General features: G+C 46.4%; 1 protein-coding gene across 1 annotated transcript; it reads right to left on the bottom strand.

Moving 5' to 3' along the window:
* Nucleotides 1–127: 127 nt before the first annotated feature.
* LOC132816257 (fucolectin-like) lies at nt 128–27,875 on the bottom strand. The gene is made up of 3 exons (XM_060825754.1): nt 27,849–27,875; nt 5,162–5,508; nt 128–278 (listed from the first exon to the last, which is right to left on the bottom strand). Exons 1-3 carry the CDS (start codon nt 27,873–27,875, stop codon nt 128–130), a joined length of 525 nt encoding a protein of 174 aa, XP_060681737.1.

Below are 27,875 nucleotides of genomic sequence, written 5' to 3'. Positions count from 1 at the left end.
TTAGCAGGGTTTCATTTGACCTCAGCATGTACCTACAGACTGTCTCCTGAATCTCTTATTAATGCTGATATTAATGACAAGTAGGAACCATTGATGCTGATAGTGGTTTATTCAATGTTTATGAAGGTTACAGTATCTTATTGTGTGCATAAACCTCACACTCACAGAGAGTCAGGATGCCTTTTTCTTTCTTGTGGATGTTGATGAATCGACCAAGCATTCCACCACAGCTAATAACTTTAGTTTCTCCTGCTCTGAGGCCCACAATGTTTCCACATCTGAAAGGCAAAACATTAAAATAATCCCATGAGAAAGCTGGGTTGTCTAGACGGGGCAGCTCTCAGTTTCTACATTCTGACTAACTCCAGGTGTAGCCAGAGTGAGTAGAGTTGAATCTGTGACCACGCTAACGTGGATAACTCGTCCAGGGACATCACCACAACACGCCTACCTCTCCCTGGCCCGAGTTTCACTGCAGGCTTGTACTGCTTAGTCAAAAGGAAGAAGGAAGCATATGATAGGTCTTGGCAGCTACAAATGGACAAAGCTCTTGGGTATAGAGAAATTGGGAAGCAAGTTAAATGCACAGTTAGGAAGACTAATAGGCCCATGAAATGTCTTTAACAAACAGGGTCAAGGAGAATCCCAAGGCTTTTTATGCGTCTACTAAAAGGAAGAGGGTATCAAGGGAAAGAGGAGGCCCACTCAAGGACAAAGGAGGGAAGTTGCGCGTGGAGCTACAAGAAGTAGGAGATATCCTTCATGAGTACTTTGTATTGGTATTCCCCAAGAAGAAGGACATGACTGATGTTGAGGTGAGGAATGAGTGTGTGAATATTCTAGAGAGTGCCAGTATATTAGATTTGACTCCCTACAGTATGCAAACAGGCCTTTCGGCCCAACAAGTCCACACCGACCCTTCAAAGAGTAACCCACCCAGACCCATTCCCATACATTTACCCCGACTAATGGTGGGCGGCACGGTGGCACAGTGGTTAGCACTGCTGCCTCACAGCGCCTGAAGACCCGGGTTCAATTCCCGACTCAGGCGACTGACTGTGTGGAGTTTGCACGTTCTCCCCGTGTCTGCGTGGGTTTCCTCCGGGTGCTCCGGTTTCCTCCCACAGTCCAAAGATGTGCGGGTCAGGTGAATTGGCCATGCTAAATTGCCCATAGTGTTAGGTAAGGGGTAATGTAGGGGTATGGGTGGGTTTCGCTTCGGCGGGTCGGTGTGGACTTGTTGGGCCGAAGGGCCTGTTTCCACACTGTAAGTCTAATCTAATGCATCTAACACTATGGGCAATTTAGCATGGCTAATTCACCTGACCTACACATCTTAGGACTGTGGGAGGAAACCGGAGCACCCAGAGGAAACCACACAGACATGGGGAGAATGTGTAAACTCCACACAGACAGTCACCCGAGGTTGGAATCAAACCCAGGTCCCTGGCACTGAGGTAGCAGCACTAGCCACTGAGCCACAGTGCCACCCTATATTGAAGGAAGACGTTTTGGGTATTCAAAATTGCATTAAGGTAAACAAGTCGCCAGGGCCAGGTTCTATCCAAAGATACTGTGTGAGGCAAGGGAAGAAATAGCTGGGGCATTAACAGATATCTTCACATCCTCCTTCACCACAGGGCGAGGTTCTAGAGGACTGGAGATGAGCCAGTGTTGTTCCCTTGTTTAAGAAAGGAAGCAGGGATCATCCAGGAAATTCTAGGTCGGTGAGCCTGAAATCTGTGAAGGAGAAGCTTTCGGAGAAGATACTGAGGGACAAGGTACCTGCAAATTTGGAAGAAAATGGAATAGTGACTGACAGGCAGTATTGTTTTATTTGGGGAAGGCCATGTCTCACCAACCTGAATGAATTGTTTGAAGAGGTGGCAAAAGTGATTGAGGGAAGGGCTGTAGATGCAGTTTATCTGGACTTTGAGAAGGCATTTGATAGAGTCCCACATGGCAGATTGGTACAAAAATTAAAATCACGTGGGATTTGGGGTGGGCTGGTTGGATGGATACAAAACTGGTTTGGTTACAGAAGATAGAGGGTAATGGTGAAAGGATGTTTTTCAGAATGGAGGCTGGTAATTAGTGATGTTACACAGGTCAAGTCTTGCTTTTTAATATATATATTAATGACCTGGAAGCAAATATGGGTGGTCTGATTAGTAAGTTTGCAGATGACACGAAGGTTAGTGGAATTGCTGACAGTACCAACGATTGTGAAAGGATACAAGAGGATATAGACAGATTGGTGACTTAGGCACAGAAGGGCAGCTGGAGTTTAACTCAGACACGTAAGGTGATGCATTTTGGAGGATCAAAGTTAGACGTGAATTATACTGTAAATGGCAAAACACTTGGCAACATTAACATGCATGCAGAGGGATCTGTGCATGCATGTCCACAGCTCCCTACGAGTGGCAACACAGGTGGCCAAGGTCATGAAGCCATAGGGTATGCCCGTCTTCAGTTGGGGCATGGAGTACAAGAGTTGGCAGACCATGTTACAAAGATAGGCTGCATTCGGAGTATTGTGTGCAGCTGTGGTCACCACACTACCAGAAGGACATGGAAGCTTTGGAGACAGTGCGGCGAAGGTTCACCAGGATGTTGCCTGGTCTTGAGGGCATTGGCTATGAAGAAAGGTTCAAAAGACTAGGATTGTTTTCACTGGAAAGACAGCGGCTGAGAGGAGACCTGATAGAGGTCTCCACATTTGTGAGAGGCAGAGATAGGGTGGATAGTCAGAGGCTATTTCCCAGGGTTGAAGTTTAATTACACGGGGTCACAGGTTCAAGGTAAGAGGGGGAAAGTCTAAGAGAGATTAGATTAGATTCCCTACAGTGTGGAAACGGGCCCTTAGGCCCCACAAGTGTATACCAACCCTCCGAAGAGTAACCCACCCAGACCCATTTCCATCTGACTAATGCCCCTAACACAATGAGTAATTTAGCACGGCCAATTCACTTGGCCTACACATCTTTGGATTGTGGGAGGAAACCCACGCAGACCCGGGGAGATTGTGAAAACTCCACACAGACAGTCCCCTGAGGCTGAGTCACCGTGCCACCTTCACAGATGCACAAGGGAAGACTTTCATGCAGAGAGTGGGAGGAGGCTGGAACATACTGCCAGAGGGGTGGTGGAAGCAGGCACGTGGGGGACATTGAAGAGGCATCTGGATGGTTACAGGAACAAGGAGGGAACAGAGGGAGACGGACTGAATAAAGGCAGAAGGTTTGTTTTTCAGTTCAGTTTGGGCATGATGATCAGCACAGGCTTAGAGGGCCAAAGGGCCTGTTCCTGGGCTGGACTTCAGCTTTTCTTTCTGTCTCCCCTCCACTGGGTCTGGTCCAAATCAGAAACCTGATTTCAGCAGCAATTTGTCCCTCACATACATTTTCACTGTATCAAAGTTTATTGAAATCTTACTGCAGCTGTACAAGGTGCTGATGAGACCACACCTGGGACGCTGGGAGCAATTATGGTCCCCTTATTTAAGGAAAAATATGATTTTATTGGAGGCAGCTCAGCGAATGTTTACTAGGATGGTCCCCGGTGTGAAGGGATTGTCTTATCATCAAAGGCCAACAGGTTGGATGGGAAGTTTACAAGAATGAGAGGTGATCTCATTGGAGTTGGACGGGGTAAATATTTCCCCCTCATGCCAGAGTCTGGGACCAGAGGGTATAGTCTCAGAATAAAGATTGAATTGAAATAAAGAATTGAAGACTGAGATGGGATTGAGAGTCTTTGGAACTCCTTGCCACAGAGAGTTGTGGGGGCAGAGTCCATGTGGATATTTCAGGCTGAGATCGAGAGAGTCTTCATCAGTCAGGGAATTAAGGATTACAGGGTAAGGGCAGGAAAGTGGATGAGAGGAATGCCTGATCAGCCATGATACAATTGGATGGGGAAGCATTCTCATGGGCCGAAGGGCCTTCTCCTGTACCATGGTCGAACACACACTGTTCTTCCAGCCAGCCTTTGCATTCTCTAGGCTGGGTGCTGTGAGCCAGGAGATTACCCAACTGTATACCTGCCTCAGGAATGAAACACAGTCCATAAAACCGTCAGATATTGGAGCAGAATGATGCCATTCAATCATGGGGTTTCTTCATCCCATTCTCCTGCCTTTTCCCCTTAACCCCTGATCCAAGAACTTGTCTATCTCTGTCTTAAATAAACTCACTGACTTGGCCTCCACAGCTCTCTGTGGTAATGGGTTCCATAGATTCACCCCCCACCTCTGGCTGAAGAAATTACTCCTCATCTCTAAGGGGTTGTCCCCTCACTCTGAGGTGGTGCCCTCAGATCCCAGTCCTTACCAGTGGAAACATCTTCTCCACGTTCACTCTACCCAGACCTCTCAGGATTCTGTAGGTGATTCTCAGTGAGAACCTTCCTCATCCTTCAAAGCTCCATCGACTGCAGACCCAGGATCCTCTTTTGCTCCTGGACGTTGGTTTTGATGTCCGGAGAGGATTTATGTAGCTGACTCCTCAGAGAAACACAGAATGGGGTGTGTATGGAATTAGAGAATAATTCACCCAGTTGCTGCTGGTCACACTGAGCGAAGGGAAACTCCTGTTGTGTGGACGAGAGGGCTGGCTAACTGAGATTAGTAATTGGGAAACTATCCAAAAGAAGATCCTAAATACTTAACACTTGCCTTCGATTTTAAATTAACTGGGTTAAAATCTCACCAATCAGTATCTGGGATCCTTCTCTGGTTTAGCACATTCCTGTGAGGTTTCTGTGTTTGTGGTGTGTCCATTTCTCTCCTTGTGACCTGCCTGATTGTACCATCTCCTTCCCACAAGCTCCCAAAGAGAAATCTGGCTTCAAGATCTCTTTGTTGATCCTTTGAATCCACCTGATCCTCTCCCCCCCGTGTTTCCCTGTGCTGTAGCCCTGTCAGTGAATCTTTCCCGGTCATCTTGCTTTCACAGTCAGAATCTCTGGACTAGAAACAGGACACAAAATGTTGGCGAAACTCACCAGGCCAGGCAGTATCTGTCATGAGAAACAGATCTTAACCTTTCCACATGAACTGCCTCTCGGCACAGACACTCTCTGACCTGTAGAGTATTTCCAGGACCAATGTCTAACTGCTGCAGTCAGTTGGATTAGTAAGACAATGTGATATATTTACACTTGGTTTTTGTCGTTCTGGGTGGCGGGGAAAAGGCCAACACGGATCTCAATGTTCCTCAAGCGTTGCCAGCAGCAATCCTGCCTATTGGTGATCTTTATACACAACACCGGAACAGCAGTGAATAGATCGAGACTCCACCAGGGTTCATCATCGGTGTTAGTGTGAGTGCAAGACAGGTTACCATAGAAGGCATTTCGATTCCCATCGATGGCTCTGTTCGCATCTCCTCCCCAGTTAGTACTTGACTGAGATGCATTCCCTCCGAGGGCCACGTTCCCTGTAAATACAAATAGACTTCCTGAATGCTCTGACAACAAACTTTCCTCATTATGGAAGCTGTCATTCTGCCCACAATCACAGAATTGTTACAGCGTATAAGGAGGCTATTTGGCCCATCATGCCCACTCTGGCTCTCCAACTGAGCATCATTGCCGAGTGCCAGTCTTTTCTCTCACTTCCTTGTGCAACACTTCTATCCAAGTAACCATCCAATGTCCCTCTAGATTTCCTCAATCGAATCTGTCTGCACCACATTTCCAGGCAGTGCATTCCATTCCCTAACTACTCACTGAGTGAGAAAAAGCTTTTCCTCACATTACCCTTAGTTCTTTTGGACATCTCTTCATGGTCTGTGACAATAGAAAGTGAAATGACAGAATTGGGCTGAGATGTTATCTTGGCATATGATTCTAAAATTCTAAAGCCCAGGGACCTTTCCTTTACAGACAAAAAAGACCATCTACACACACTGTACCTGTTTCAACTCAACACAGTGATTAATATGTAAACAAAGTCTGGTAGTTAACTGTCAATCAGTATCAATAGCTGTATTCTCCATGATATTGCTTCCACCTATCAGAAGAAAGCACTTGCCTCCCAGTCAGCAAACTCCACCCATGCAGCATCAATGTTGGTTTTCCCTGTGAATTGGTATTCTTGAGAATTGTCCTGATGCGTACAAGAGGATACCCTTTGAAAAGGTGTGTCTTTTTCCAGCAATACTCCTGTCGTAACACATTCCGGCACCCCATGTACTGCCCAGCACTGTATTAATGACAGGGTGCCAGTTCACTCACTGCGCTCCATTTACCAAAGCAAGGCTACATTCTGCAGCTCATAATGTCATCTGCAAAATACACCCAAAACCAACTCCTGTACAGATGGTACTTCTATAACACGATGGTTGCAAACTTGTGCAGCCCCGCATAGTAGAAAACCCACACTTCAGAAGCAGTGCTTAAAGTATTGGTGATGTAATTGCATTACAGCATTTTAAAAGTGCGCACTTTAGAAACAGCAGCTTCAATTAGTCAACCACAAATTCATGTTAATTCATGTTAATGAAACGTTAATTCATGTTAATGAAATGCGCGTTGCAGCAGAATGACCTGTATTGGATCTAAAAGTGTTGTTATAATGTACTTCTGGAAACCTGGTGATGGAATAAAAGATGGGCAAATCATCAAATCCTCCATGTACAAAGTACAATCCTCTAAAGTACAAAGGGATCTGGGAGTGCTAGTCGAGGATTCTCTAAAGGTAAACATGCAGGTTGAGTCCGTGATTAAGAAAGCGAATGCAATGCTGGCATTTATCTCAAGAGGGTTGGAATATAAAAGCAGCGATGTGCTACTGAGACTTTATAAAGCTCTGGTTAGGCCCCATTTGGAGTACTGTGTCCAGTTTTGGTCCCCACACCTCAGGAAGGACATACTGGCTCTGGAACGTGTCCAGCGGAGATTCACACAGATGATCCCTGGAATGGTAGGTCTAACATACGAGGAACAGCTGAGGATCCTGGAATTGTATTCATTGGAGTTTAGAAGATTAAGGGGAGATCTAATAGAAACTTAGAATATAATACATGGCTTGGAAAGGGTGGATGCTAGGAAATTGTTTCCGTTAGGCGAGGAGACTAGGACCCGTGGATACTAGCTTAGAATTAGAGGGGGTCAATTCAGAACAGAAATGCGGAGGCATTTCTTCAGCCAGAGAGTGGTGGGCCTGTGGAATTCATTGCTGCAGAGTGCAGTGGAGGCTGGGACGCTAAATGTCTTCAAGGCAGAGATTGATAAATTCTTGATGTCACAAGGAATTACGGGCTACAGGGAGAATGCGGGTAAGTGGAGTTGAAATGCCCATCAGCCATGATTGAATGGCGGAGTGGACTCAATGGGCCGAATGGCCTTATTTCCACTCCTATGTCTTATGGTCTTATATTGGACACCCACACTTCCTGTGTCAGTTGACATTGTCAACATTTCTCTCCCCTCTGGTGCTGACCCGCTTCCCTTCAAATGGACCATCATTACCCCCTCCTCACAAAACCCCTGCCCTTCATTCTGGAGGGCAGGGCAGACTGAAGGATAGCAAATGTGGTTCCCCTGTTCAAGAAGGGGATAGAGACAATCCTGGTAATTACAGACCAGTGAGCCTCACTTCAGTTGTTGGTAAAGTGTTGGAAAAGGCTATAAGAGATAGGATTTATAATCATCTAGAAAATAATAATTTGATTAGGGATAGTCAGCACATTTTGTAAAGGGTAGGTCATGCCTCACAAACCTTATTGAGTTCTTTGAGAAGGTGACCAAACAGGTAGATGAGAGTAAACCGGTTGATGTGGTGTATGTGATTTCAGCAAGGCGTTCGATAAGGTTCCCCACAGTAGGCTATTGTACAAAATGCAGAGGAATGGGGTTGTGGGAGATATAGCAGTTTGGATCAGTAATTGGCTTGCTGAAAGAACACAGAGGGTGGTGGTTGATGGGAAATGCTCATCCTGGAGTCCAGTTACCAGTGGTGTACCGCAAGGTTCGGTGTTGGGTCCACTGCTGTTCATCATTTTTATAAATGACCTGGATGAGGGTGTAGAAGGGTGGGTTAGTAAATTTGCAGACGACGCTAAGGTCGGTGGAGTTGTGGATGGTGATGAAGGATGTTTTAGGTTACATAGAGACATAGATAAACTACAGAGTTGGGCTGAGAGGTGGCAAATGGAGTTTAATGCGGACAAGTGTGAGGTGATTCACTTTGGTTGGAGTAACCGGAATGCAAAGTACTGGGCTGATGGTAAGATTCTTGGTAGTGTAGATGAGCAGAGAGATCTCAGTGTCCAGGTACACAGATCCTTGAAAGTTGCCACCCAGGTTGACAGGGTTGTTAAGAAGGCATACAGTGTTTTAGCTTTTATTAGTAGAGGGATTGTGTTCTGGAACCATGAGGTTATGCTACAGCTGTACAAAACTCTGGTGTGGCTGCATTTGGAGTATTGTGTACAGTTCTGGTCACCGCATTATAAGAAGGATGTGGAAGCTGAGGAAAGGGTGCAGAGGAGATTTACTAGGATGTTGCTTGGTATGGAGGGAAGGTCTAACAAGGAAAGGCTGAGGGACTTGAGGCTGTTTTTGTTAGAGAGAAGAAGGTTGAGAGGTGACTTAATAGAGACATATAAGATAAAGGGCCTGTACTGCGCTGTAATGTTCTATGTTCTATGTCTGAGGAAAGGACTGTCAATTTCTAATCTCTCTCTCTCTCTAATTCCTGGCGTGGACCATCATTTTGCAAACTTTATTGCCAATTTTCTCTTAAAAAATCATTTCAGTCTGATTTCCATTCCTATTCTTGACTCTGGTAAAGGCCAGTTTAATGACTTCTTCACTTGAACTGGATTAACCCTCTCTGTCTGAGGTTTATGAGATATACCTCGCCACCAAGTCCCTGTTCCATATTTCCTTTTCCAAGAGTGAGAGACACTATCATTCATACTCCAATCCTCTCTTACCTTTCACTAAATGATCTATACTTCAGCTCCACTCAGGAAACGCTCTCTGAAGTCATAACCTGTTTGTAGTCAGCTTGCCTGGATAGGGGCAGCTCCAACAACACTCAAGGAGCACGAAACCATCCAGGACAAAGCAACCCACTTGATGGGCACCGCATCCACAATCTAAAAGGACAAAGGCAGCAGATATATGGGAACACCACTCCCTGCAAGCGCCCCTCCAAGCCACTCACCATCTTGACCTGGAAATATAACACCGTTACGATACTGTCGCTGGGTTAGAATCTTGGAATTCCCTCCCTTAGGGCATTGTGGGTCTACCTACTGCAGTGGTTCAGGAAGGCAGTTCATCACCAACGTTGACATAAAACTAGAGTGTGGCAGTGGTGAACAGGCAGCAAAAATGCTTCCATGGGATTTAGAGAGGCTACGTGAGTGGGCAAAAACTGGCAGATGAAGGACAATGTGAAAAAAAATGTGAGGTTATCTACTGGCGAACAGAATTACAGAGTCCTACCTAAATAGTGAGAGGCTAGGAAGTGTTGATCTTCAAAGGAATATGAGTCACTGACAGTAAATTTGAAGGTAGACCAAGTAATTAAAACAAATGGCACGTTGGTTTTTATCACAAGAAGATTTGAACACAGGAGGAAAGCTGTCTTACTGCAGTAATTTGGAGCCTTGGTTAGGCCAGGCATAGAGTGTCCTCTTCCTTACTCAGTGATACACATGCCATTCTGGGGGAGCAGTGAAGTGTCGCTAAGATAATTCCTTTACAATTATAAGACAAGCGGGCCAGTCAGCCCATCGACTCTGCTCCATCATTCTGTGAGACCATTGTCAGTCTGATAATCCTCAACTCCATTTTCCTACTTCATCCCCATGAACCTCAATTCCCTTACTGATTAAAAATTTGTTCATCTCAGCCTTGAAGATATTTAATGATCCCGCCTCTTGAAGTAAAAAATTTCACAGATTCTCCTCAAGAAATTCTTTTTCTTCTGACTTAACTGGGTGACCCCTTACTCTGAGATGATGCCAATTGGCCCTAGACTTTCCTCCAAGGGGAAACAACCTTTACACATCTACCCTGTTAAGTGCCTTCTGTACCTTGGGTTTTATGGTCCTTTATGTAGTACATGGAACATTACAGCACAGTACAGACCCTTGGCCCACTATATTATGCTGAGCATTTACCTTAATCTAAGATCAACCTAACCTACACACCCCTCAATTTACTGCCAAGCATGTGCTTGTCTAGCAGTTGCTTAAATATTCCTAATGTCTCTGACTCCACAGTCACCGCTGGCAATGCATTCCACACACCCACCACTCTCTCTGTGTAAAGAACCTCTGACATCTCCCCTATACCTTCCTCCAATCACCTTCAAATTAGGACCCCTCCTTTAGTAAGGTACAGTGTGATCAGAGAAAGTTAGGATGAGTTTATAAAAGGGAAATTAATTTGAGCTTTTTGATTGTGCAATTAGTGGACAGTAACTATTGGGGACCCAGTAGATGTAATGTAACTGGATTTTCAAACCCATTCAAACACATACAACAAAATAAACATAGAAATATAGAAAATAGGAACAGATGGAGGCCATTCAACACTTCAAGCCTGCTTCCCTGTTCAATATAGTCATTGCTGATCATCCAACTCAGTTCCCTGTTCCCACTTTCTCCTCCTACCTTTTGATTCCTTTAGCCCTGAGTATTTTAAGATTATGAAAGGCTAATAGACAAGTTCAACAGGTTAGGGCTAATGCATCGGTACGGGTAGAGGATTGGTTCATAGACAGGAAGTAGAGAGTCAATATAAGTGGCTCATTATTTTTTGTTAGCAAGATATGACTAATGGAGTGCCGAAGGATTAATGTGGAGCTTCAGCTATTTACAATCGACACTAATGACTTACCAGAGGAAACATGTTCACTTGTGAGTTCTACATTTGCTAACAACACAAAGCTGGTTGGGAGTAGAAACTGTGAGGAGGATACAAAGGGACAAGGGCAGGCAACAGGATTGAGTGGAGGGTAATGTGGGGCAATGTGATGTTATTCACTTTGTTCATAAGAAAAACATGAAACTTGTAGAGAGTGATGTTTAGAGAGATCTGAGTGTGTTAATACAAGGAACACAAAGTTAACTTGCTGATTAGGAAGACATCTTGCAGGCTGCCTTTTACAGCCCAGTGATTGGAGTATAAGAGTAAAGCAGTTACTATAATTGTGCTCTGTTTTAGTCAGACCGCAGCCAGATTACTGTGTGTAGTTTTGGTTTGCTTATTTACAAAATGATGTATTTTACTCAGAGGTGGAAAGGAAAAGTTCATATCATTCCTGCAATAAGTGATGGTCCTACAATGAGGTACTCAGTGAATAGGGTTAGTATGCTCTGGAAGAATGAGAAGTGATCTCATTGAAATGCAAAGGTGTCTGACAGGGTCCATCCACGGACTGTTTCCCCCACATAGGAGGATCTAGAACAGGGCAGCACAGTCTCAGGATATTGCAGATTGTGATGATGAGACATTTCTTCCCTCAAAGGGTTGTAGATACTTAGAATTGTCTTCCCCTACATTGCTCTTGCAGGAAGTTGATGTACGTTGATTTTCCTGCCCCTCGGATGCTGCCTGACCTGCTGTGCTTTTCCAGCACCACTCTAATCTCGACTCTGGTTTCCAGCATCTGCAGTCCTTGTTTTTATCTAGGAAGTTGAAACAGTCTCAGTGGGCTGAATGGCCTCCTATGTGCATTGCTGTTGTTTGAGAAACAGATGGCAATGTGCAGTGGAAAATCACCTTGATTCTTATGGAATGGGGAAAGAAGCTCAAAGAGCTGTCTGGCCTACTCCTATTCTCAGTTCCAATCGTGCTATAGACCAGGAGTGATACTTGGGAGAAGCATTCACTTCAGGGATGAGCAGCCCTCTCTCCACCTTGAACAGAGTGGCAAAGAGAGAGGGCAGAGAGAAACGAGGGCTGCTGAGAAGTTTTTAAGTGGGCGAAATCTAAACCCGAGATCCTACATTGCAACTATACAAAATGCTGGTGCGGTCACACTTGGAATATTGTGTACAGTTCTGGTCCCCATATTTCGGGAAGGATGTGGAAGCATTGGAAAAGGTGCAGAGGAGATTTACCAGGATGTTGCCTGGTCTGGAGGGAAGGTCTTATGAGGAAAGGCTGAGGGACTTGGGTCTGTTCTCATTGGAAAGAAGAAGGCTAAGAGAGGATTTGATAGAGACATACAGGATGGTCAGAGGATTAGATAGGGTCGACAGTGAGAGTCTTTTTCCTAGGATGATGACGTCAGCGTGTACGAGGGGGCACAGCTACAAACTGAGGGGTGATAGATTTAAGACAGATGTCAGAGGCAGGTTCTTTACTCAGAGAGTGGTAAGGGGGTGGAATGTCCTACCTGCTAATGTAGGTAACCCAGCCACATTAGGGAGATTTAAACAATCCTTAGATAAGCACATGGATGATTTTGGGATAGTGTAGGGGGACAAGCTGAGAATAGTTCACAGGTTGGTGCAACATCGAGGGCCGAAGGGCCTGTTCTGTGCTATATTGTTCTATGTTCTACACGTAGAGCCTGCCTCCCACCCATCTCCTCTAACCTTGCTCAGAGTCTGTAAACTCGGTAAGTTTTCAGGTTTTCTCTTCCTTGTTTAGTCCTGTGTGGACTTTCAGATTACTGGGGTACGGCTGATAGGGCAGTTGCATGTTCCTCCTGCAGAATGTGACAGGTAAGAGACACAACACATGTCTCTGCCAACCACATCTGTGGGAAGTGCACCCTACTCCAGCTCCTCGAAAACTGAGTTAGGGAACTGGAGCTGGAGCTGGATGAACTGTGGATCATCTGGGAGGCAGAGGGAGTTATTGAGAGGATGTACAGGGAGGTGGTCACTCCCTCGACACAGGATAAGGACAGCTGGGTTACAGTCAGGGGGGCGGGGTAGGGAACCGACGGTCAGAGCAGGGATCCCCTGTGACCATTCCCCTCAGCAATAAGTATATCATTTTGGATACTGCTGGTGGGGACGGTCTACCAGGGGAAAGCCCTAGCTGTCAGGTCTCTGGCACTGAGCCTGGCACTGAGGCTCAGAAGGGAAAGGGGGAGAATAGAAAAGCGCTAGTGGTGGGGGACTCAACAGTTAGATGGATTGGCAGGAGATTTTGTGGTCAGGAACGGGACTCCCAGAAGGTACCTTGCCTCCCTGGTGCCAGGATCCGGGATGTCACCGATCGGGTTTACAGGATTCTGAAGGGGATAGGTGAGCATCCAGAAATTGTGGTACATATTGGCACCAATGATATAGCCAGGAAGGGGATTGAGGATCTGAAAAGTGACTACAGAGAGTTAGGTTGGAAGCTGAAGAGCAGGATGGGTAGAGTAGTGATCTCAGGTTTGCTACCGGTGCCACGAGACAGTGAGGTGAGAAACCGGCCGAGTGCAGCTTAACATGTGGCTGAGAGGCTGGAGCAGGAGGGAGGGCTTCAGATACTTAGACTATTGGGATACCTTCTGGGGAAGGTGGGACCTGTACATGAAGGATGGGTTGTACCTGAACTGGAGGGGTGCAAATATCCTGGGTGGGAGATTTGCTTGTGTGGTTTGGGAGGGTTTAAACTAGTTTGGCAGGGGGGTGGGAATCAAAGCTACATATCTGAGAGGGGGGCAGTTGCAGAAGGGACAGTGACAGAATGTAGTGAATCTATCGGGAAGGTTCTCACGTGAGGAAACAAAGGGATCTGTTAAAGTGTGTCTGCTTTAACGCAAGGAATGTCAGAAATAAGACTGACGAACTTAGAGCATGGATCAGTACTTGGGACTATGATTTTGTGGCCATAACGGAGACTTGGGTTTCACAGGGGCAGGAATGGTTCCAGGGTTTAGAACGTTTATTCTGGCTAATCCAAGATGGAGGATGGGAAAAATCTCTGGCTGTAAGAGCTGCTCCTTCCTTTGAGGTATTTGAGGTACTGGAGGTGATTTCCTCAAATTCCAGGAACAGCAATTCCTGTTGTATATGCTGTTGCATTATTTTGGAACTTTGGGAAAAAAAGTCAAAACAACAGCAGTTTTAAAAGGGAGAAGGGCAGACAAAGGAAGCACATGGTGAGGGCAGTGCAGGAGGGAGAGGGCCTGCACAGTTACTGCCTTTGCTGTTTTTGAATTAATGTATCGCTCGACATGGGAGTGCGTCTGGGAAAATTAACAAACAGTGAAATTCACAGCTAATCTTGGAGGAACCTGTTGGGGGAAGTCACAGCACAGAATCAGATCAGTTAATTGTTGTTTTAAGTCTGTCCAATAAAAAGGCTGCAGTAGTGAGTACAGTGGGTTTAGATTAGATTAGATTACTTACAGTACTTACAGTTACAGCCTTTCGGCCCAACAAGTCCATACCGACCCGCCGAAGCACAACCCACCCAGACCCATGGAGATGGTGAGGAAAGAGATCAATCTGAGACTGGTACAGTTGGGAAAAGGAGCAAGTCAAACAGTCAGGGACAAGGTAGGACTGATAAATTAAACTGCATTTATTTCAATGCAAGGGGCCTAACAGGGAAGGCAGATGAACTCAGGGCATAGTTAGGAACATGGGACTGGGATATCATAGCAATTACAGAAACATGGCTCAGGGATGGGCAGGACTGGCAGCTTAATGTTCCAGGATACAAATGCTACAGGAAGGGTAGAAAGGGAGGCAAAAGAGGAGGGGGAATGGCGTTTTTGATAAGGGATAGCATTCCAGCTGTGCTGAGGGAGGATATTCCCGGAAATACATCCAGGGACGTTACTTGGGTGGAACTGAAAATTAAGAAAGGGATGATCACCTTATTGGGATTGTATTATAGACCCCCCCAATAGTCAGAGGGAAATTGAGAAACAAACTTGTAAGGAGATCTCAGCTATCTGTAAGAATAACAGGGTGGTTATGGGAGGGGATTTTAACTTTCCAAGCATCAACTGGGACTGCCATAGTGTTAAAGGATTAGATGGAGAGGAATTTGTTAAGTGTGTACAAGACAATTTTCTGATTCAGTATGTGGATGTACCTGCTAGAGAAGGTGCAAAACTTGACCTACCCTTGGGAAATAAGGCAGGGCAGGTGACTGAGGTGTCAGTGGGGGAGCACTTTGGGGCCAGCGACCATAATTCTATGAGATTTAAAATAGTGATGGAAAAGGATAGACCAGATCTAAAAGTTGAAATTCTAAATTGGAGAAAGGCCAATTTTGACGGTATTAGGCAAGAACTTTCAAAAGCTGATTGGAGGCAGATGTTCGCAGGTAAAGGGACGGCTGGAAAATGGGAAGCCTTCAGAAATGAGATAACAAGAATCCAGAGAAAGTATATCCCTGTCAGGGTGAAAGGGAAGGCTGGTAGGTATAGGGAATGCTGGATGATGAGAGAAATTGAGGATTTGGTTAAGAAAAAGAAGGAAGCATATGTCAGGTACAGACAGGATAGATCAAGTGAATCCTCAGAAGAGTATAAAGGCAGTAGGAGTATACTTAAAAGGGAAATCAGGAGGGCAACAAGAGGACATGAGATAGCTTTGGCTTTGGAGAATCCAAAGGGTTTTTACAAATATATTAAGCACAAAAGGGTAACTAGGGAGAGAATAGGGCCCCTCAAAGATCAGCAAGGCAACCTTTGTGTGGAGCCACAGAAAATGGGGGAGATACTAAATGAATATTTTGCATCAGTATTTACTGTGAAAAAGGATATGGAAGATATAAAATGTAGGGAAATAGATGGTGACATCTTGCAAAATGTCCATATTACAGAGGAGGAAGTGCTGGATGTCTTAAAATGGGTAAAGATGGGTAAATCCCCAGGACCTGATCAGGTGTACCCGAGAATTCTGTGGGAAGCCAGAGAAGTGATTGCTGGGCCTTTTGCTGAGATATTTGTATCATCGATAGTCACAGGTGAGGTGCCGGAAGGCTGGAGGTTGGCTAACGTGGTGCCACTGTTTAAGAAGGGTGGTAAGGATGAGCCAGGGAACAACAGACCAGTGAGCCTGACCTTGGTGGTGGGCAAGTTGTTGGAGGGAATCCTGAGGGACAGGATGTACATGTATTTGTACAGGCCAGGAATAATTAGGGATAGTCAACATGGCTTTGTGCGTGGGAAATCATGTCTCACAAATTTGATTGAGTTTTTCAAGGAAGTAACAAAGAAGATTGATGAGGGCAGAGCAGTAGAGGTGATCTATATGGACTTCAGTAAGGCGTTCGACAAGGTTCCCCATGGGAGACTGATTAGCAAGGTTAGATCTCATGGAATACAGGGAGAACTAGCCATTTGGATACAGAACTGGCTCAAAGGTAGAAGACAGAGGGTGATGGTGGAGGGTTGTTTTTCAAACTGGAGGCCTGTGACCAGTGGAGTGCCACAAGGATCGGTGCTGGGTCCTCTACTTTTTGTCATTTACATAAATGATTTGGATGCGAGCATAAGAGGTACAGTTAGTAAGTTTGCAGAGGACATCAAAATTGGAGGTGTAGTGGACAGCGAAGAGGGTTACCTCAGATTACAACAGGATCTGGACCAGATGGGCCAATGGGCTGAGAAGTGGCAGATGGAGTTTAATTCAGATAAATGCAAGGTGCTGCATTTTGGGAAAGCAAATCTTAGCAGAACTTATACACTTAATGGTAAGGTCCTAGGGAGTGTTGCTAAACAAAGAGACCTTGGAGTGCGGATTCATAGCTCCTTGAAAGTGGAGTTGCAGGTAGATAGCATAGTGAAGAAGGTGTTTGGTATGCTTTCCTTTATTGATCAGAGTATTGAGTACATGTTGCGGCTGTACAGGACATTGGTTAGGCCACTGTTGGAATATTGTGTGCAATTCTGGTCTCCTCCTATCAGAAGGATGTTGTGAAAGTTGAAGGGGTTTAGAAAAGATTTAGAAAGATGTTGCCAGGGTTAGAGGATTTGAGCTACAGGGAGAGGCTGAACAGGCTGGGGCTGTTTTCCCTGGAGCGCCGGAGGCTGAGGGGTGACCTTATAGAGGTTTACAAAATTATCAGGGGCACGGATAGGGTAAGTAGGCAAAGTCTTTTCCCTGGGGTCGGGGAGTCCAGAACTAGAGGGCATACATTTAGGGTGAGAGGGGAAAGATATAAAAGAGACCTAAGGGGCAACGTTTTCACGCAGAGGGTGGTACGTGTATGGAATGAGCTGCCAGAGGATGTGGTGGAGACTGGTACAATTGCAACATTTAAGAGGCATTTGGATGGGTATATGAATAGGAAGGGTTTGGAGGGATATAGGTCAAGTGCTGCAGGTGGGACTAGATTGGGTTGGGATATCTGGTCGGCATGGACGGGTTGGACTGAAGGATCTGTTTCCGTGCTGTACATCTCTATGACTCTGTGACTCTCTATGTTTAAAAAGATCAGGGAGGGTGGAAAAAGAGGAGGGGGTGTAGCATCGTTAATCAGGGAGTGCGTCACAGCTACAGAAATGAAGGTTGTTGAGGAAGGTTTGTCTACTGAGTCAGTATGGGTGGAAGTTAGGAACAGCAAGGGAACAGCCACCTCATTGGTGTTTGCTACAGACCCCTCTAATAGCAGTAGATTGAAGATTGCGTGGGCAGGCAGATTCTGGAAAAATGCAAAGTAGCAGCGTTGTTGTTATGTGTGATTTCAACTTTCCCAATATCGACTGGAACCTCCGAGGTATAGATGGTTTGGATGGAGCTGTTTTTGTCAGGTGTATTCAGGAGGGTTTCCTTACTCAGTGTGTAGACAGACCAACGAGGGAAGAGCCCATTTTGGATTTGGTGCTCGGCAATGAGCCAGGACAGGTATCAGATCTCACGGTGGGAAAGCACTTTGGTGACAGTGACCACAACTGCCTCATATTTACCACAGCCTTGGAGAGGGAAAGGAGCAGTTACCGAGAAAAGACATTTAGTTGGGGGAAAAGGAAATTATGATGCTATCAGACAGGCATTGTTGCAACAGAAAGGGCACAGCAGACATGTGGAGACTGTTTAAGGAGCAGTTGTTGTAAGTGACGCACAGATTTGTTCCTCTGAGACAGGTAAGAACGGGTAAGATTAAGGAACCTTGGATGACAAAACAGAGGAGTTTTTCGTCAAAAGCAAGAAGGCAGCTTACATAATGTGGAGGAAGCAAGGATCTAGCACAGCTTTAGGGGATTACAGGCTTACTAGAAAGGAGCTCAGAAATGGACTGAGGAGAGCCAGGAGGGGACACGACAAAAGGCTTGGCAAGAAGGATTAGGGAGAACCCAAAGGCATTTTATTCATACTGAGAAATAAGAGGATGATGAGGGAGAAGGTAGGGCCGGTCAGGGATAGCGGAGGGAACTTATGTAGGGAGTCTGAGCAGTTAGGGGAAGCCCGAAATCCCGAAATGAGGTTTTTGCTTCGGTTTTCACCAACGAAAGGGACCTTGTTGTGAATGGGAACTTTGAGGAGCTGGGGTACAGGCTTGACCAGATCGAGATTGATGAAGTTGATGTGCTGGAAACTTTGGAAGACATTAAGATTGATAGGTCCCCAGGGCCAGACCAGATTTATCCCAGGCTGCTCCGGGAAGCGAGAAAGGAGGTTGCTAAGCCGCTGGCGAGGACCTTTGCCTCCTCACTCTCCATGGGAGACGTACCGGAGGATTGGAAGGAGGCAAATGTCGTTCCTCTTTTCAGGAAGGGTAATAGGGAAATTCCTGACAATTACAGACCAGTCAGTCTTACGTCTGTGGTCAGCAAAGTTTTGGAAAGAATTCTGAGAGATAGAATTTATGACTATTTGGAAAAACATAGTGTGATTAAAGGCAGTCAGCAAGGCTTTGTGAAGGGCAGATTGTGCCTCACAAATCTTATTGAGTTCTTTGAGGTGGTGACGAGACGGGTCGATGAAGGTCGAGCAGTGGATGTGGTGTATATGGACTTCAGCAAGGCATTTGATAAGGTTCCCCATGGTAGGCTCATTCATAAAGTCAGGGAGTATGGGATACAGGGAGATTTGGCTATCTGGATTCAGAATTGGCTGGCTGACAGAAGGCAGAGAGTGGTTGTAGATGGAAAGTATTCTGCCCCTAGGTCAACGTTGAGTGGGGTACGGCAGGGCTCTGTTCTTCGGCCTCTGCTCTTTGTAGTTTTTATAAATGATGAGGAGGTTGAGGGGTGGGTTAGTAAATTTGCTGATGACACAAAGGTTGGAGGTGTCGTCGATGGTATAGAGGTCTACTGCAGGCTGCAACATGACATAGACAGGATGCAGAGCTGGGCTGAGAAATGGCAGATGGAGTTCAACCTGGTGAGACCACACTTGGAATATTGTGTCCAATTCTGGTCGCCCTACTATCGGAAAGATACAGAGGCTTTGGACAGAGTGCAAAGAAGGTTTACCAGGATGCTGCCAGGACTGGAGGGCTTGCCTTATGAAGAAAGGTTGAGTAAGCTCGGACTTTTCTCTCTGGAGAGAAGGAGGAAGAGAGGAGACCTGATCGAGGTGTACAAGGTAATGAGAGGAATAGATAGAGAGACTCTTCCCCAGGGCAGGATGGACTGGTATGAGGGGACATAGTTTGAAGATATTAGGAGGAAGGTATAGAGGAGATGTCAGAGGTAGGTTCTTTATGCAGAGAGTTGTGGATGCATGGAATGCGTTGCCAGCTGTGGTGGTGGGAGCAGAGTCATTGGGGACATTTAAGCGACTGCTGGACATGCACATGGATAGCAGTGAGTTGAGGGGTGTGTAGGTTAGGTTATTTTATTTTACATTAGGACTAATCCTCGGCACAACATCGTGGGCCGAAAGGCTTGTTCTGTGCAGTAGTTTACTATGTTCTACTGTAAATGACAAAGCTTACCACATGCCAGGGTCCCCACAGCACAGCAAGCTGCCAACACAATCAAAGAGATCATCTCCAGCCTGTGGGGACAAGAAATGGAAGAGCAGACACTATCACTCCTGCTCCACATAGTTATTTCATGGACCCTGTGTTTATCTGACTCAGACCTTTTTAATCCTCTTTCTGATTTCAGGTAAATTTCTGTTCAACAAAGGAAGGGTCAGATCTAGCACTTTTTACAAATCAGCGAGGGGAAGCACTGGCTAAAAACAATGACTGCAGATGCTGGAAACCAGATTCTGGATCAGTGGTGCTGGAAGAGCACAGCAGTTCAGGCAGCATCCAAAGTGCAGCAAAATCGACGTTTTGGGCAAAAGCCCTTCATCAGGAATAAAGGTAGTGAGCCTGAAGCGTGGAGAGATAAGGTAGAGGAGGGTGGGGGTGGGGAGAAAGTAGCATAGAGTACAATGGGTGAGTGGGGGAGGGGATGAAGGTGATAGGTCAGGGAGGAGAGGGTGGAGTGGATAGGTGGAAAAGGAAATAGGCAGGTCGGACAAGTCCGGACAAGTCATGGGGACAGTGCTGAGCTGAAAGTTTGGAACTAGGGACAGGAGGGGGAAGGGGAAATGAGGAAGCTGTTGAAGTCCACATTGATGCCCTGGGGTTGAAGTGTTCCGAGGCGGAAGATGAGGCGTTCTCCTTCCAGGCGTCTGGTGGTGAGGGAGCGGCGGTGAAGGAGGCCCAGGACCTCCATGTCCTCGGCAGAGTGGGAGGGGGAGTTGAAATGTTGGGCCACGGGGCGGTGTGGTTGATTGGTGCGGGTGTCCCGGAGATGTTCCCTAAAGCGCTCTGCTAGGAGGCATCCAGTCTCCCCAATGTAGAGGAGACCACATCGGGAGCCACGGATACAATAAATGATATTAGAGGATGTGCAGGTAAAACTTTGATGGATGTGGAAGGCTCCTTTAGGACCTTAGATAGAGGTGAGGGAGGAGGTATGGGCACAGGTTTTACAGTTGCTGCGGTGGCAGGGGAAAGTGCCAGGATGGGAGGGTGGGTTGTTGGGGGGCGTGGACCTGACCAGGTAGTCATGGAGGGAACAATCTTTGCAGAAGATGGAAAGGGGTGGGGAGGGAAATATATCCCTGGAGGTGCCGGAAATGTCGGCGGATGATTTGGTTTATGCGAAGGTTTGTAGGGTGGAAGGTGAGCACCAGGGGCGTTCTGTCCTTGTTACAGTTGGAGGGGTGGGGTCTGAGGGCGGAGGTGCGGGATGTGGACGAGATGCGTTGCAGGGCATCTTTAATCACATGGGAAGGGAAATTGCGGTCTCTAAAGAAGGAGGCCATCTGGTGTGTTCTATGGTGGAACTGGTCCTCCTGGGAGCAGATACGGCAGAGGCGGAGGAATTGGGAATACGGGATGGCATTTTTGCGAGAGATTGGGTGGGAAGAGGTGTAATCTAGGTAGCTGTGGGAGTCGGTGGGTTTGTAAAAAATGTCAGTGTCAAGTCGGTCATCATTAATGGAGATGGAGAGGTCCAGGAAGGGGAGGGAGGTGTCAGAGATGGTCCAGGTAAATTTAAGGTCAGGGTGGAATGTGTTGGTGAAGTTGATGAATTGCTCAACCTCCTCGTGGGAGCACGAGGTGGTACCAATGCAGTCATCAATGTAGCAGAGGAAGAGGTGGGGAGTGGTGCCTGTGTAATTACGGAAGATAAACTGTTCTACGTAGCCAACAAAAAGACGGGCATAGCTGGGGCCCATACGTGTGCCCATGGCTACCCCTTTGGTCTGGAGGAAGTGGGAGGATTCAAAGGAGAAATTGTTAAGGGTGAGGACCAGTTCGGCCAAACGAATGAGCGTGTCGGTGGAAGGGTGCTGTTGGGGACATCGGGAGAGGAAAAAAAACGGAGGGCTTGGAGGCCCTGGTCATGGCGGATGGAGGTGTAGAAGGATTGGATATCCGTGGTGAAGATGAGGCATTGTGGGCCGGGGAAACGGAAGTCTTGGAGGAGGTGGAGGGTGTGGGTGGTGTCTCGAACATATGTGGGGAGTTCCTGGACTACTGGGGATAGGACAGTGTCGAGGTAGGTAGAGATGAGTTCAGTGGGGCAGGAGCATGCTGAGACAATGGGTCGGCCAGGGTAGTCAGGCTTGTGGATCTTGGGAAGGAGATAGAACCGGGCAGTGCGGGGTTCCCGGACTATGAGGTTGGAAGCTGTGGGTTGGGGATCTCCTGAGGTGATGAGGTTCTGTATGGTCTGGGTGATGGTGGGGTGGGGTTATGGTCAAGGGGGCAGTAGGAAGAGATGTCCTCGAGTTGGCGTTTAGCTTCAGCGGTGTAGAGGTCAGTGCGTCCCCTTTATCCGCTGGCTTGATGGTGAGGTTGGGATTGGAGCAGAGGGATTGGAGGGCAGCGCGTTGTGAGGGTGAGAGGTTGGAGTGGGGGAGGGGGGTAGACAGGTTGAAGCGGTTAATGTCCCGGCGGCGGTTGGAAATGAAGAGGTCGAGGGCAGGTAATAGGCCAACGCGGGGTGTCCAGGTGGATGCAGTGTGTTGGAGGTGGGCGAAGGGGTCCTCGGAAGGTGGGCGGGAATCCTGATTGTGAAAGTAAGCTCGGAGGTGGAGGCGATGGAAGAATTATTCGACGTCACGGCGTGTATTAAATTCATTGATGCGTGGACGGAGGGGGATGAAGGTGAGTCCTTTGCTGAGGACTGATCGTTCGTCCTCAGTGTGGGGGAGGTCTGGAGGGGATGGTGAAAACCCGGCAGAGCTGGGAGCTGGGATCTGGTGTGGGTGTGGAGCTGGGAGTGGGGCGGAGCCAGTACCTGGAGTGGGTGTGATGGTGGGGGGAATGGGGGTGGAGTCATGGGCAGGGGTAGTGTGCCCCTCAGGGTTCTCGGGGGTGGGGATAGTGACAGTGGGGTCTGTGGGGGGTGTGTCAGCAGAATGCAGGTGAGTGGCGCTGGTGGGGGTGGAAGTGGTGGTGACCACGGCAGTAGGGGTGGCAGAAGTCACGGAGCGTGTGGCATCAGCGATGATGTGAGGGGCGGACGTGATGTCATGTGTGATGCATGAGGAATTGTGAGGGTGGGAAGTGGTTGTGGGAGTGACCATGATGGGGGCGGAAGTGACATCATCAATCAGTGTGGGGGTGGTAGCTGCATCAACCGCATGGCTAGTGGTGTCTGAGTCGTTTCCGAGGCCAGGGGAATCTTCTGGAATGTTTGAGGAGCGCTGGAAGCACTAGTCTAACCAGAGCACTATAGAAAGTTACAGCACACACAGGGAGAGGTCATTTAACCCATAGTTTGAGAGCTGCTTAAAGAGAAATCATTCAGCTTAACCCCATCATCCATCACTTTCTGGATCTGTGGGTCACAGTATTCCAGTTCATATCCCAGATTTTCCATTTTATAAGGGCCTTCATTTCTGCCACCTTTCAGGCACAGGAACATAACAGTTCGGAACAGGAAGAGGCCATTCAGCCCCTCAAACCTGCTCCAGTTCACTGTGCTGACTGCCCTGCTTTGGTGGATGATGAGAACAGGAAAATGGGCATGTTTCATTGGAAATTAGTGGGTATAGACTTTGCCGGGTATGGACTTTGCCTTATACAGACTTCGCCAGATATGGGTATTACTGGGTATGGACTTTACTGGGTACGGGTATTGCTGGGTATGGATGTTACTGGGTATGGGCATTGCTGGGTATGGGCATTATGGAATCCCTCTACACCAATCTCCCAGGCAGCACGTTCCAGCTCCTAACCACTCTTTGATTAAAGAAATTTCTCTGAATCTCACTCCTAGCTCTCTTGCTGACAATCTTGAAATGCGACCCCTGGTTACTGACATACCAATGAGTGGAAACAGAATATCCTTTTAGATTCTGTGAAAATTGTTCATCATTTTGAATACATCAATAAAGTCACATTTTAATCTTCTCCACTCCAAGAAGAATAAATCCAATCTCTCTAACGTTTCCTCCAATCTAAAATCCCTCATTCCTGGTATTATTTGAGTAAATCACCTTTGCATTCTCTCCAGGGCTTTAACATTAGAACGAGGAGCAGGAGGAGGCATCTGGCCCCTCCAGCGTGCTCTGCCATTCAATAAAATTATGGCTCATCTTTTCATGGCCTCAGCTCCACTTACCTGCGTTTTCACCATATCCTTAATTTCTGTATTTTTCAGAAAAATATTTACCTTAGCTTTAAAAGTGTTTACTGAGGCTGCATCAATGACTTCACTTGGCAGGGAATTCCATCGATTTAAAACCCTCTGGGTGAAGAAGTCCTTCTCAATTCAGTCCTAAATCTGCTCCGTCTAATCCTGAGGCTATGCCCTCTTGTCCTGGTTTCCCCTGCCAGTGGAAACATCCTCTCTACTTCCATCTTATCGATTCCCTCCATAATTTTATATGTTTCTATAAGATTCACCTTCTCATTCTTCTGAATTCCAATGAATATAATCCTAGTCTCCTCAGTCTCTCCTCATAAGCCAACCCTTTAAACTCTGGAATCAACCTAGTGAACCCCCTCTGCACCCCCTCTAGTGCCAGGACATCCTTTCTCAAGTAAAGAGACCAAATCTGTACACATTACTCCAAGTGTGGCCTCACCAGCACCTTGTACAGCTGCAACATAACCTTCCTGCTTTTAAACTCCATCCCTTTAGCAATGAAGGACAGCATTCCATTTGCCTTCCTAATTACACACTGTAGCTGCAGACCAACCCCCTGTAATTCATCCACATGGACACCCAGGTCCCTCTGCACAGCTGCAACCTTTCACCATCCAAAAAATAATCCTTTTTAATATTAACCCTAAAAGATGGATGGTTTCATGTTTATTAACATTGGATTCCATCTGCCAGACCTCTGCCCACTCACTGAAACGATCTGTGTCCCTTTGCAAAGTTTCACAACCCTCTGCACACTTTGCTCTGCCACTCACAGAGTATATCTGCAAACTTTCACACACTACACGTGGTCCCCAACTCAAAAACATCGATATAAATTGTGAGTACTTGCAGTCCCGATACTGATCCCTGAGGCACACCACTAGGTACTGATTGCCCACCAGAGTAGCACTCATCTATTCCCATTTTTTGCTTCCTGTTAGTCAACCAACCATCTATCAATGCCAATACTTTACCTGTAATGCCGAGCACCTTTATCTTATGCAGCAGCATCTTGTATGGCACCTTGTCCCATTTTGTCCACCTTGCTCGTAATGTCTTCATAGAACTCCAGTAGATTAGTTAAGCCTGACCTGCCCTTCATGAACCCATGCTGCGTCTTCCCAAAGGGATAATTTCTATCTCGAACATAGAACATTTAGAACATTCCAGTGCAGTACAGGCCCTTTGCCACTCGATGTGCTGACCTATGGAACCAATCTGAAGCCCATCTACCCTACACTATTCCATTATCATCCATATGCCTATCCAATGACCACTTCAACGCCCTTAAAGTTGGCGAATCTACTACTGTTGCAAGCAGTGTGTTCCACACCCCTACTACTCTGAGTAAAAAAACTACCTCTGACATCGGTCCTATATCTATTACCCCTCAATTTAAAGCTATGTCCCCTCGTGCTAGCCGTCACCATCTGAGGAAAAAGGCTCTCCCTGTCCACCATTGAACCCTCTGATTATCTTATACGTCTCTATTAAGTCACCTCTCAACCTTCTTCTCTCCAATGAGTACAGCCTCAAGTCCCTCAGCTTTTCCTCATAAGACCTCTCTCCATACCAGGCAACATCTTAGTAAATCTCCTCTGAATCCTTTCCAAAGCTTCCACATCTTTCCTATAATGTGGTGACCAGAACTGTACACAATCCAGATGTGGCCACACCAGAGTTTTGTACAGCTGTAGCATGACCTCATGGTTCCGAAACTCAATTCCCTCTACTAATAAATGCTAACACACCGTATGCCTTCTTAACAACCCTATCAACCTGGGTGGCAACTTACAGGGATCTATGTACCTGGACACTGAGATCTCTCTGCTCATCTAAAGTACAAAGAATCTTACCATAAACCCAGTACTCTGTATTCCTCTTACTCCATCCAAAGTGAATCACCTCACACTTTTCCACATTAAAGTCCATTTGCCAGGGCTTATGCTCGAAACGTCGAATTCTCTATTCCTGAGATGCTGCCTAACCTGCTGTGCTTTGACCAGCAACACATTTGCAGCCACTTCTCTACCCAGCTCTGCAAATTTACTAACCCATCATTCTACTTCCTCATCTGTAAATATCACAAACAGCAGTTTACCTTAAACAGATCCTTGCGTAATCCCGTTAGCATGAGCATTTCCCATCTACCGTCACCCTGTCTTCTTTCAGCTAGCCAATTTCTGATCCAAACTGCTAAATCACCCTCAATCCATGTCTCTGCATTGTGTACAATAGCCTACCGTGGGGAACCTTATCAAACACCTTACTGAAATCCATATACACCACATCAACCACTTTACATTCATCCACCTGTTTGGTCACCTTCTCAAAGAACTCAATAAGGTCTGTGAATCATGACCTACTCTTCACAAAACCGTGTTGACTATCCCTAATCAGCTTATTCCTTTCTAGATGATTATAAATCCTGTCTCTTATTATCTTTCCAACACTTTACCCATAACCGAAGTAAGGCTCACTGGCCTATAATTTCCAGGGTTGGCCCTACACCCTTCTTGAACAAGGGAACAACATTTTCTATCCTCCCGTCTTCTGGCACTACTCCTGTCGACAATGATGACATAAAGATCAAAGCCAAAGGCTCTACAATCTCCTCCCTGGCTTCCCAGAGTATCCGAGGATAAATCCCATCTGACCCAGGGGACTTACCTATTTCCAGAATTGCTAACACCTCCTCCTTTTGAACCTCAATCCCATCTAGTCCAGTAGCCTGTATCTCAGTATTGTCCTCAACCACATTGTCTTATTCTCGTGTGAATAGTAATGAAAAATATTCATTCAGTGCTTCCCCTATCTCCTCTGACTCACTACTATGCTTGATTGGCCCTAATCTTACTTTAGTCATTCTTTTATTCCTGATATACCTATAGAGAGCCTTCAGATTTCCCTTGATCCTATCCATCAATGACTTCTCATGTCTCCTCCTGGCTCTTCTTATCTCTGGCTTTAGGTCTTTCCTGGCCAATGTGTAACTTCAAGCGCCCTAACTGAGCCATCACATCTTGTGTGAACATAAACCTTCTTCTTCCTCTTGACAAGAGATTCAACTTCCTTAGTAAACCACAGCTCCCTCTCTCGACAACCTTCTCCCTACCTGACAGGAACATACTTATCAAGGACACACAGTAGCTGGTCCTTGAATAAGCTCCACATTTCGACTGTGCCCATCCCCTGCAGTTTCTTATCCTAAATCTTGCCTAAATGCACCGTAATTGCCTTTCCCACAGCTATAATTTTTGTCCTGCGTTATATACCTATCCCTTTCCATTACTAGAGCGAACATAACCGAATTGTGGTCACTGTCACCAAAGTGCTCACTCACCTCCAACTCTATCACCTGGCCTAACATCCAGATGCCTAGCTATTTTTTGCTTGATATTTGACTCAAACATCTTCCCCACAGGGGTTAAGCTCACTGATCTATACTTCCCCATCTTTTACCTACCTCCCTTTTTAAAAAGTGGCATCACATTGCTGTTCTCGAATCTGCTGGAACTGCCCCAGAGTCCAGCGAGTTTTGGAAAATTACCACAAATGCACTTGCAAGGAAGAGTTGGAAAGAGCTCTTAAGGATTGTGGAATCAAGAGTTATGGGGATAAGGCAGGAACAGGATACTAAATGAGGATGATCAGCCATGATCATAATGAATGGTGGTGCTGGCTCGAAGGGCCGAATGGCCTACTCCTGCACCTATTGTCTATTGCTATTTCTCCTGCCATCTCTTTTTTGTTCCCTAGGATGCATTCCATCAGGGCCAGGAGACTTGTCTGTCCTTCGGCCCATAAGCTTGCCCAACACTAACTCTTCTGTAATAATGCTTGTTTCCAGGTCCTCACCTACCTTTGTCTCGCTGTCAGTAACCGGCAT

The sequence above is a fragment of the Hemiscyllium ocellatum genome, chromosome 5 (assembly GCF_020745735.1).
Source record: "Hemiscyllium ocellatum isolate sHemOce1 chromosome 5, sHemOce1.pat.X.cur, whole genome shotgun sequence".
Lineage (NCBI taxonomy): Eukaryota > Metazoa > Chordata > Chondrichthyes > Orectolobiformes > Hemiscylliidae > Hemiscyllium > Hemiscyllium ocellatum.
This window is presented reverse-complemented; position numbering and strand designations above follow the sequence as displayed.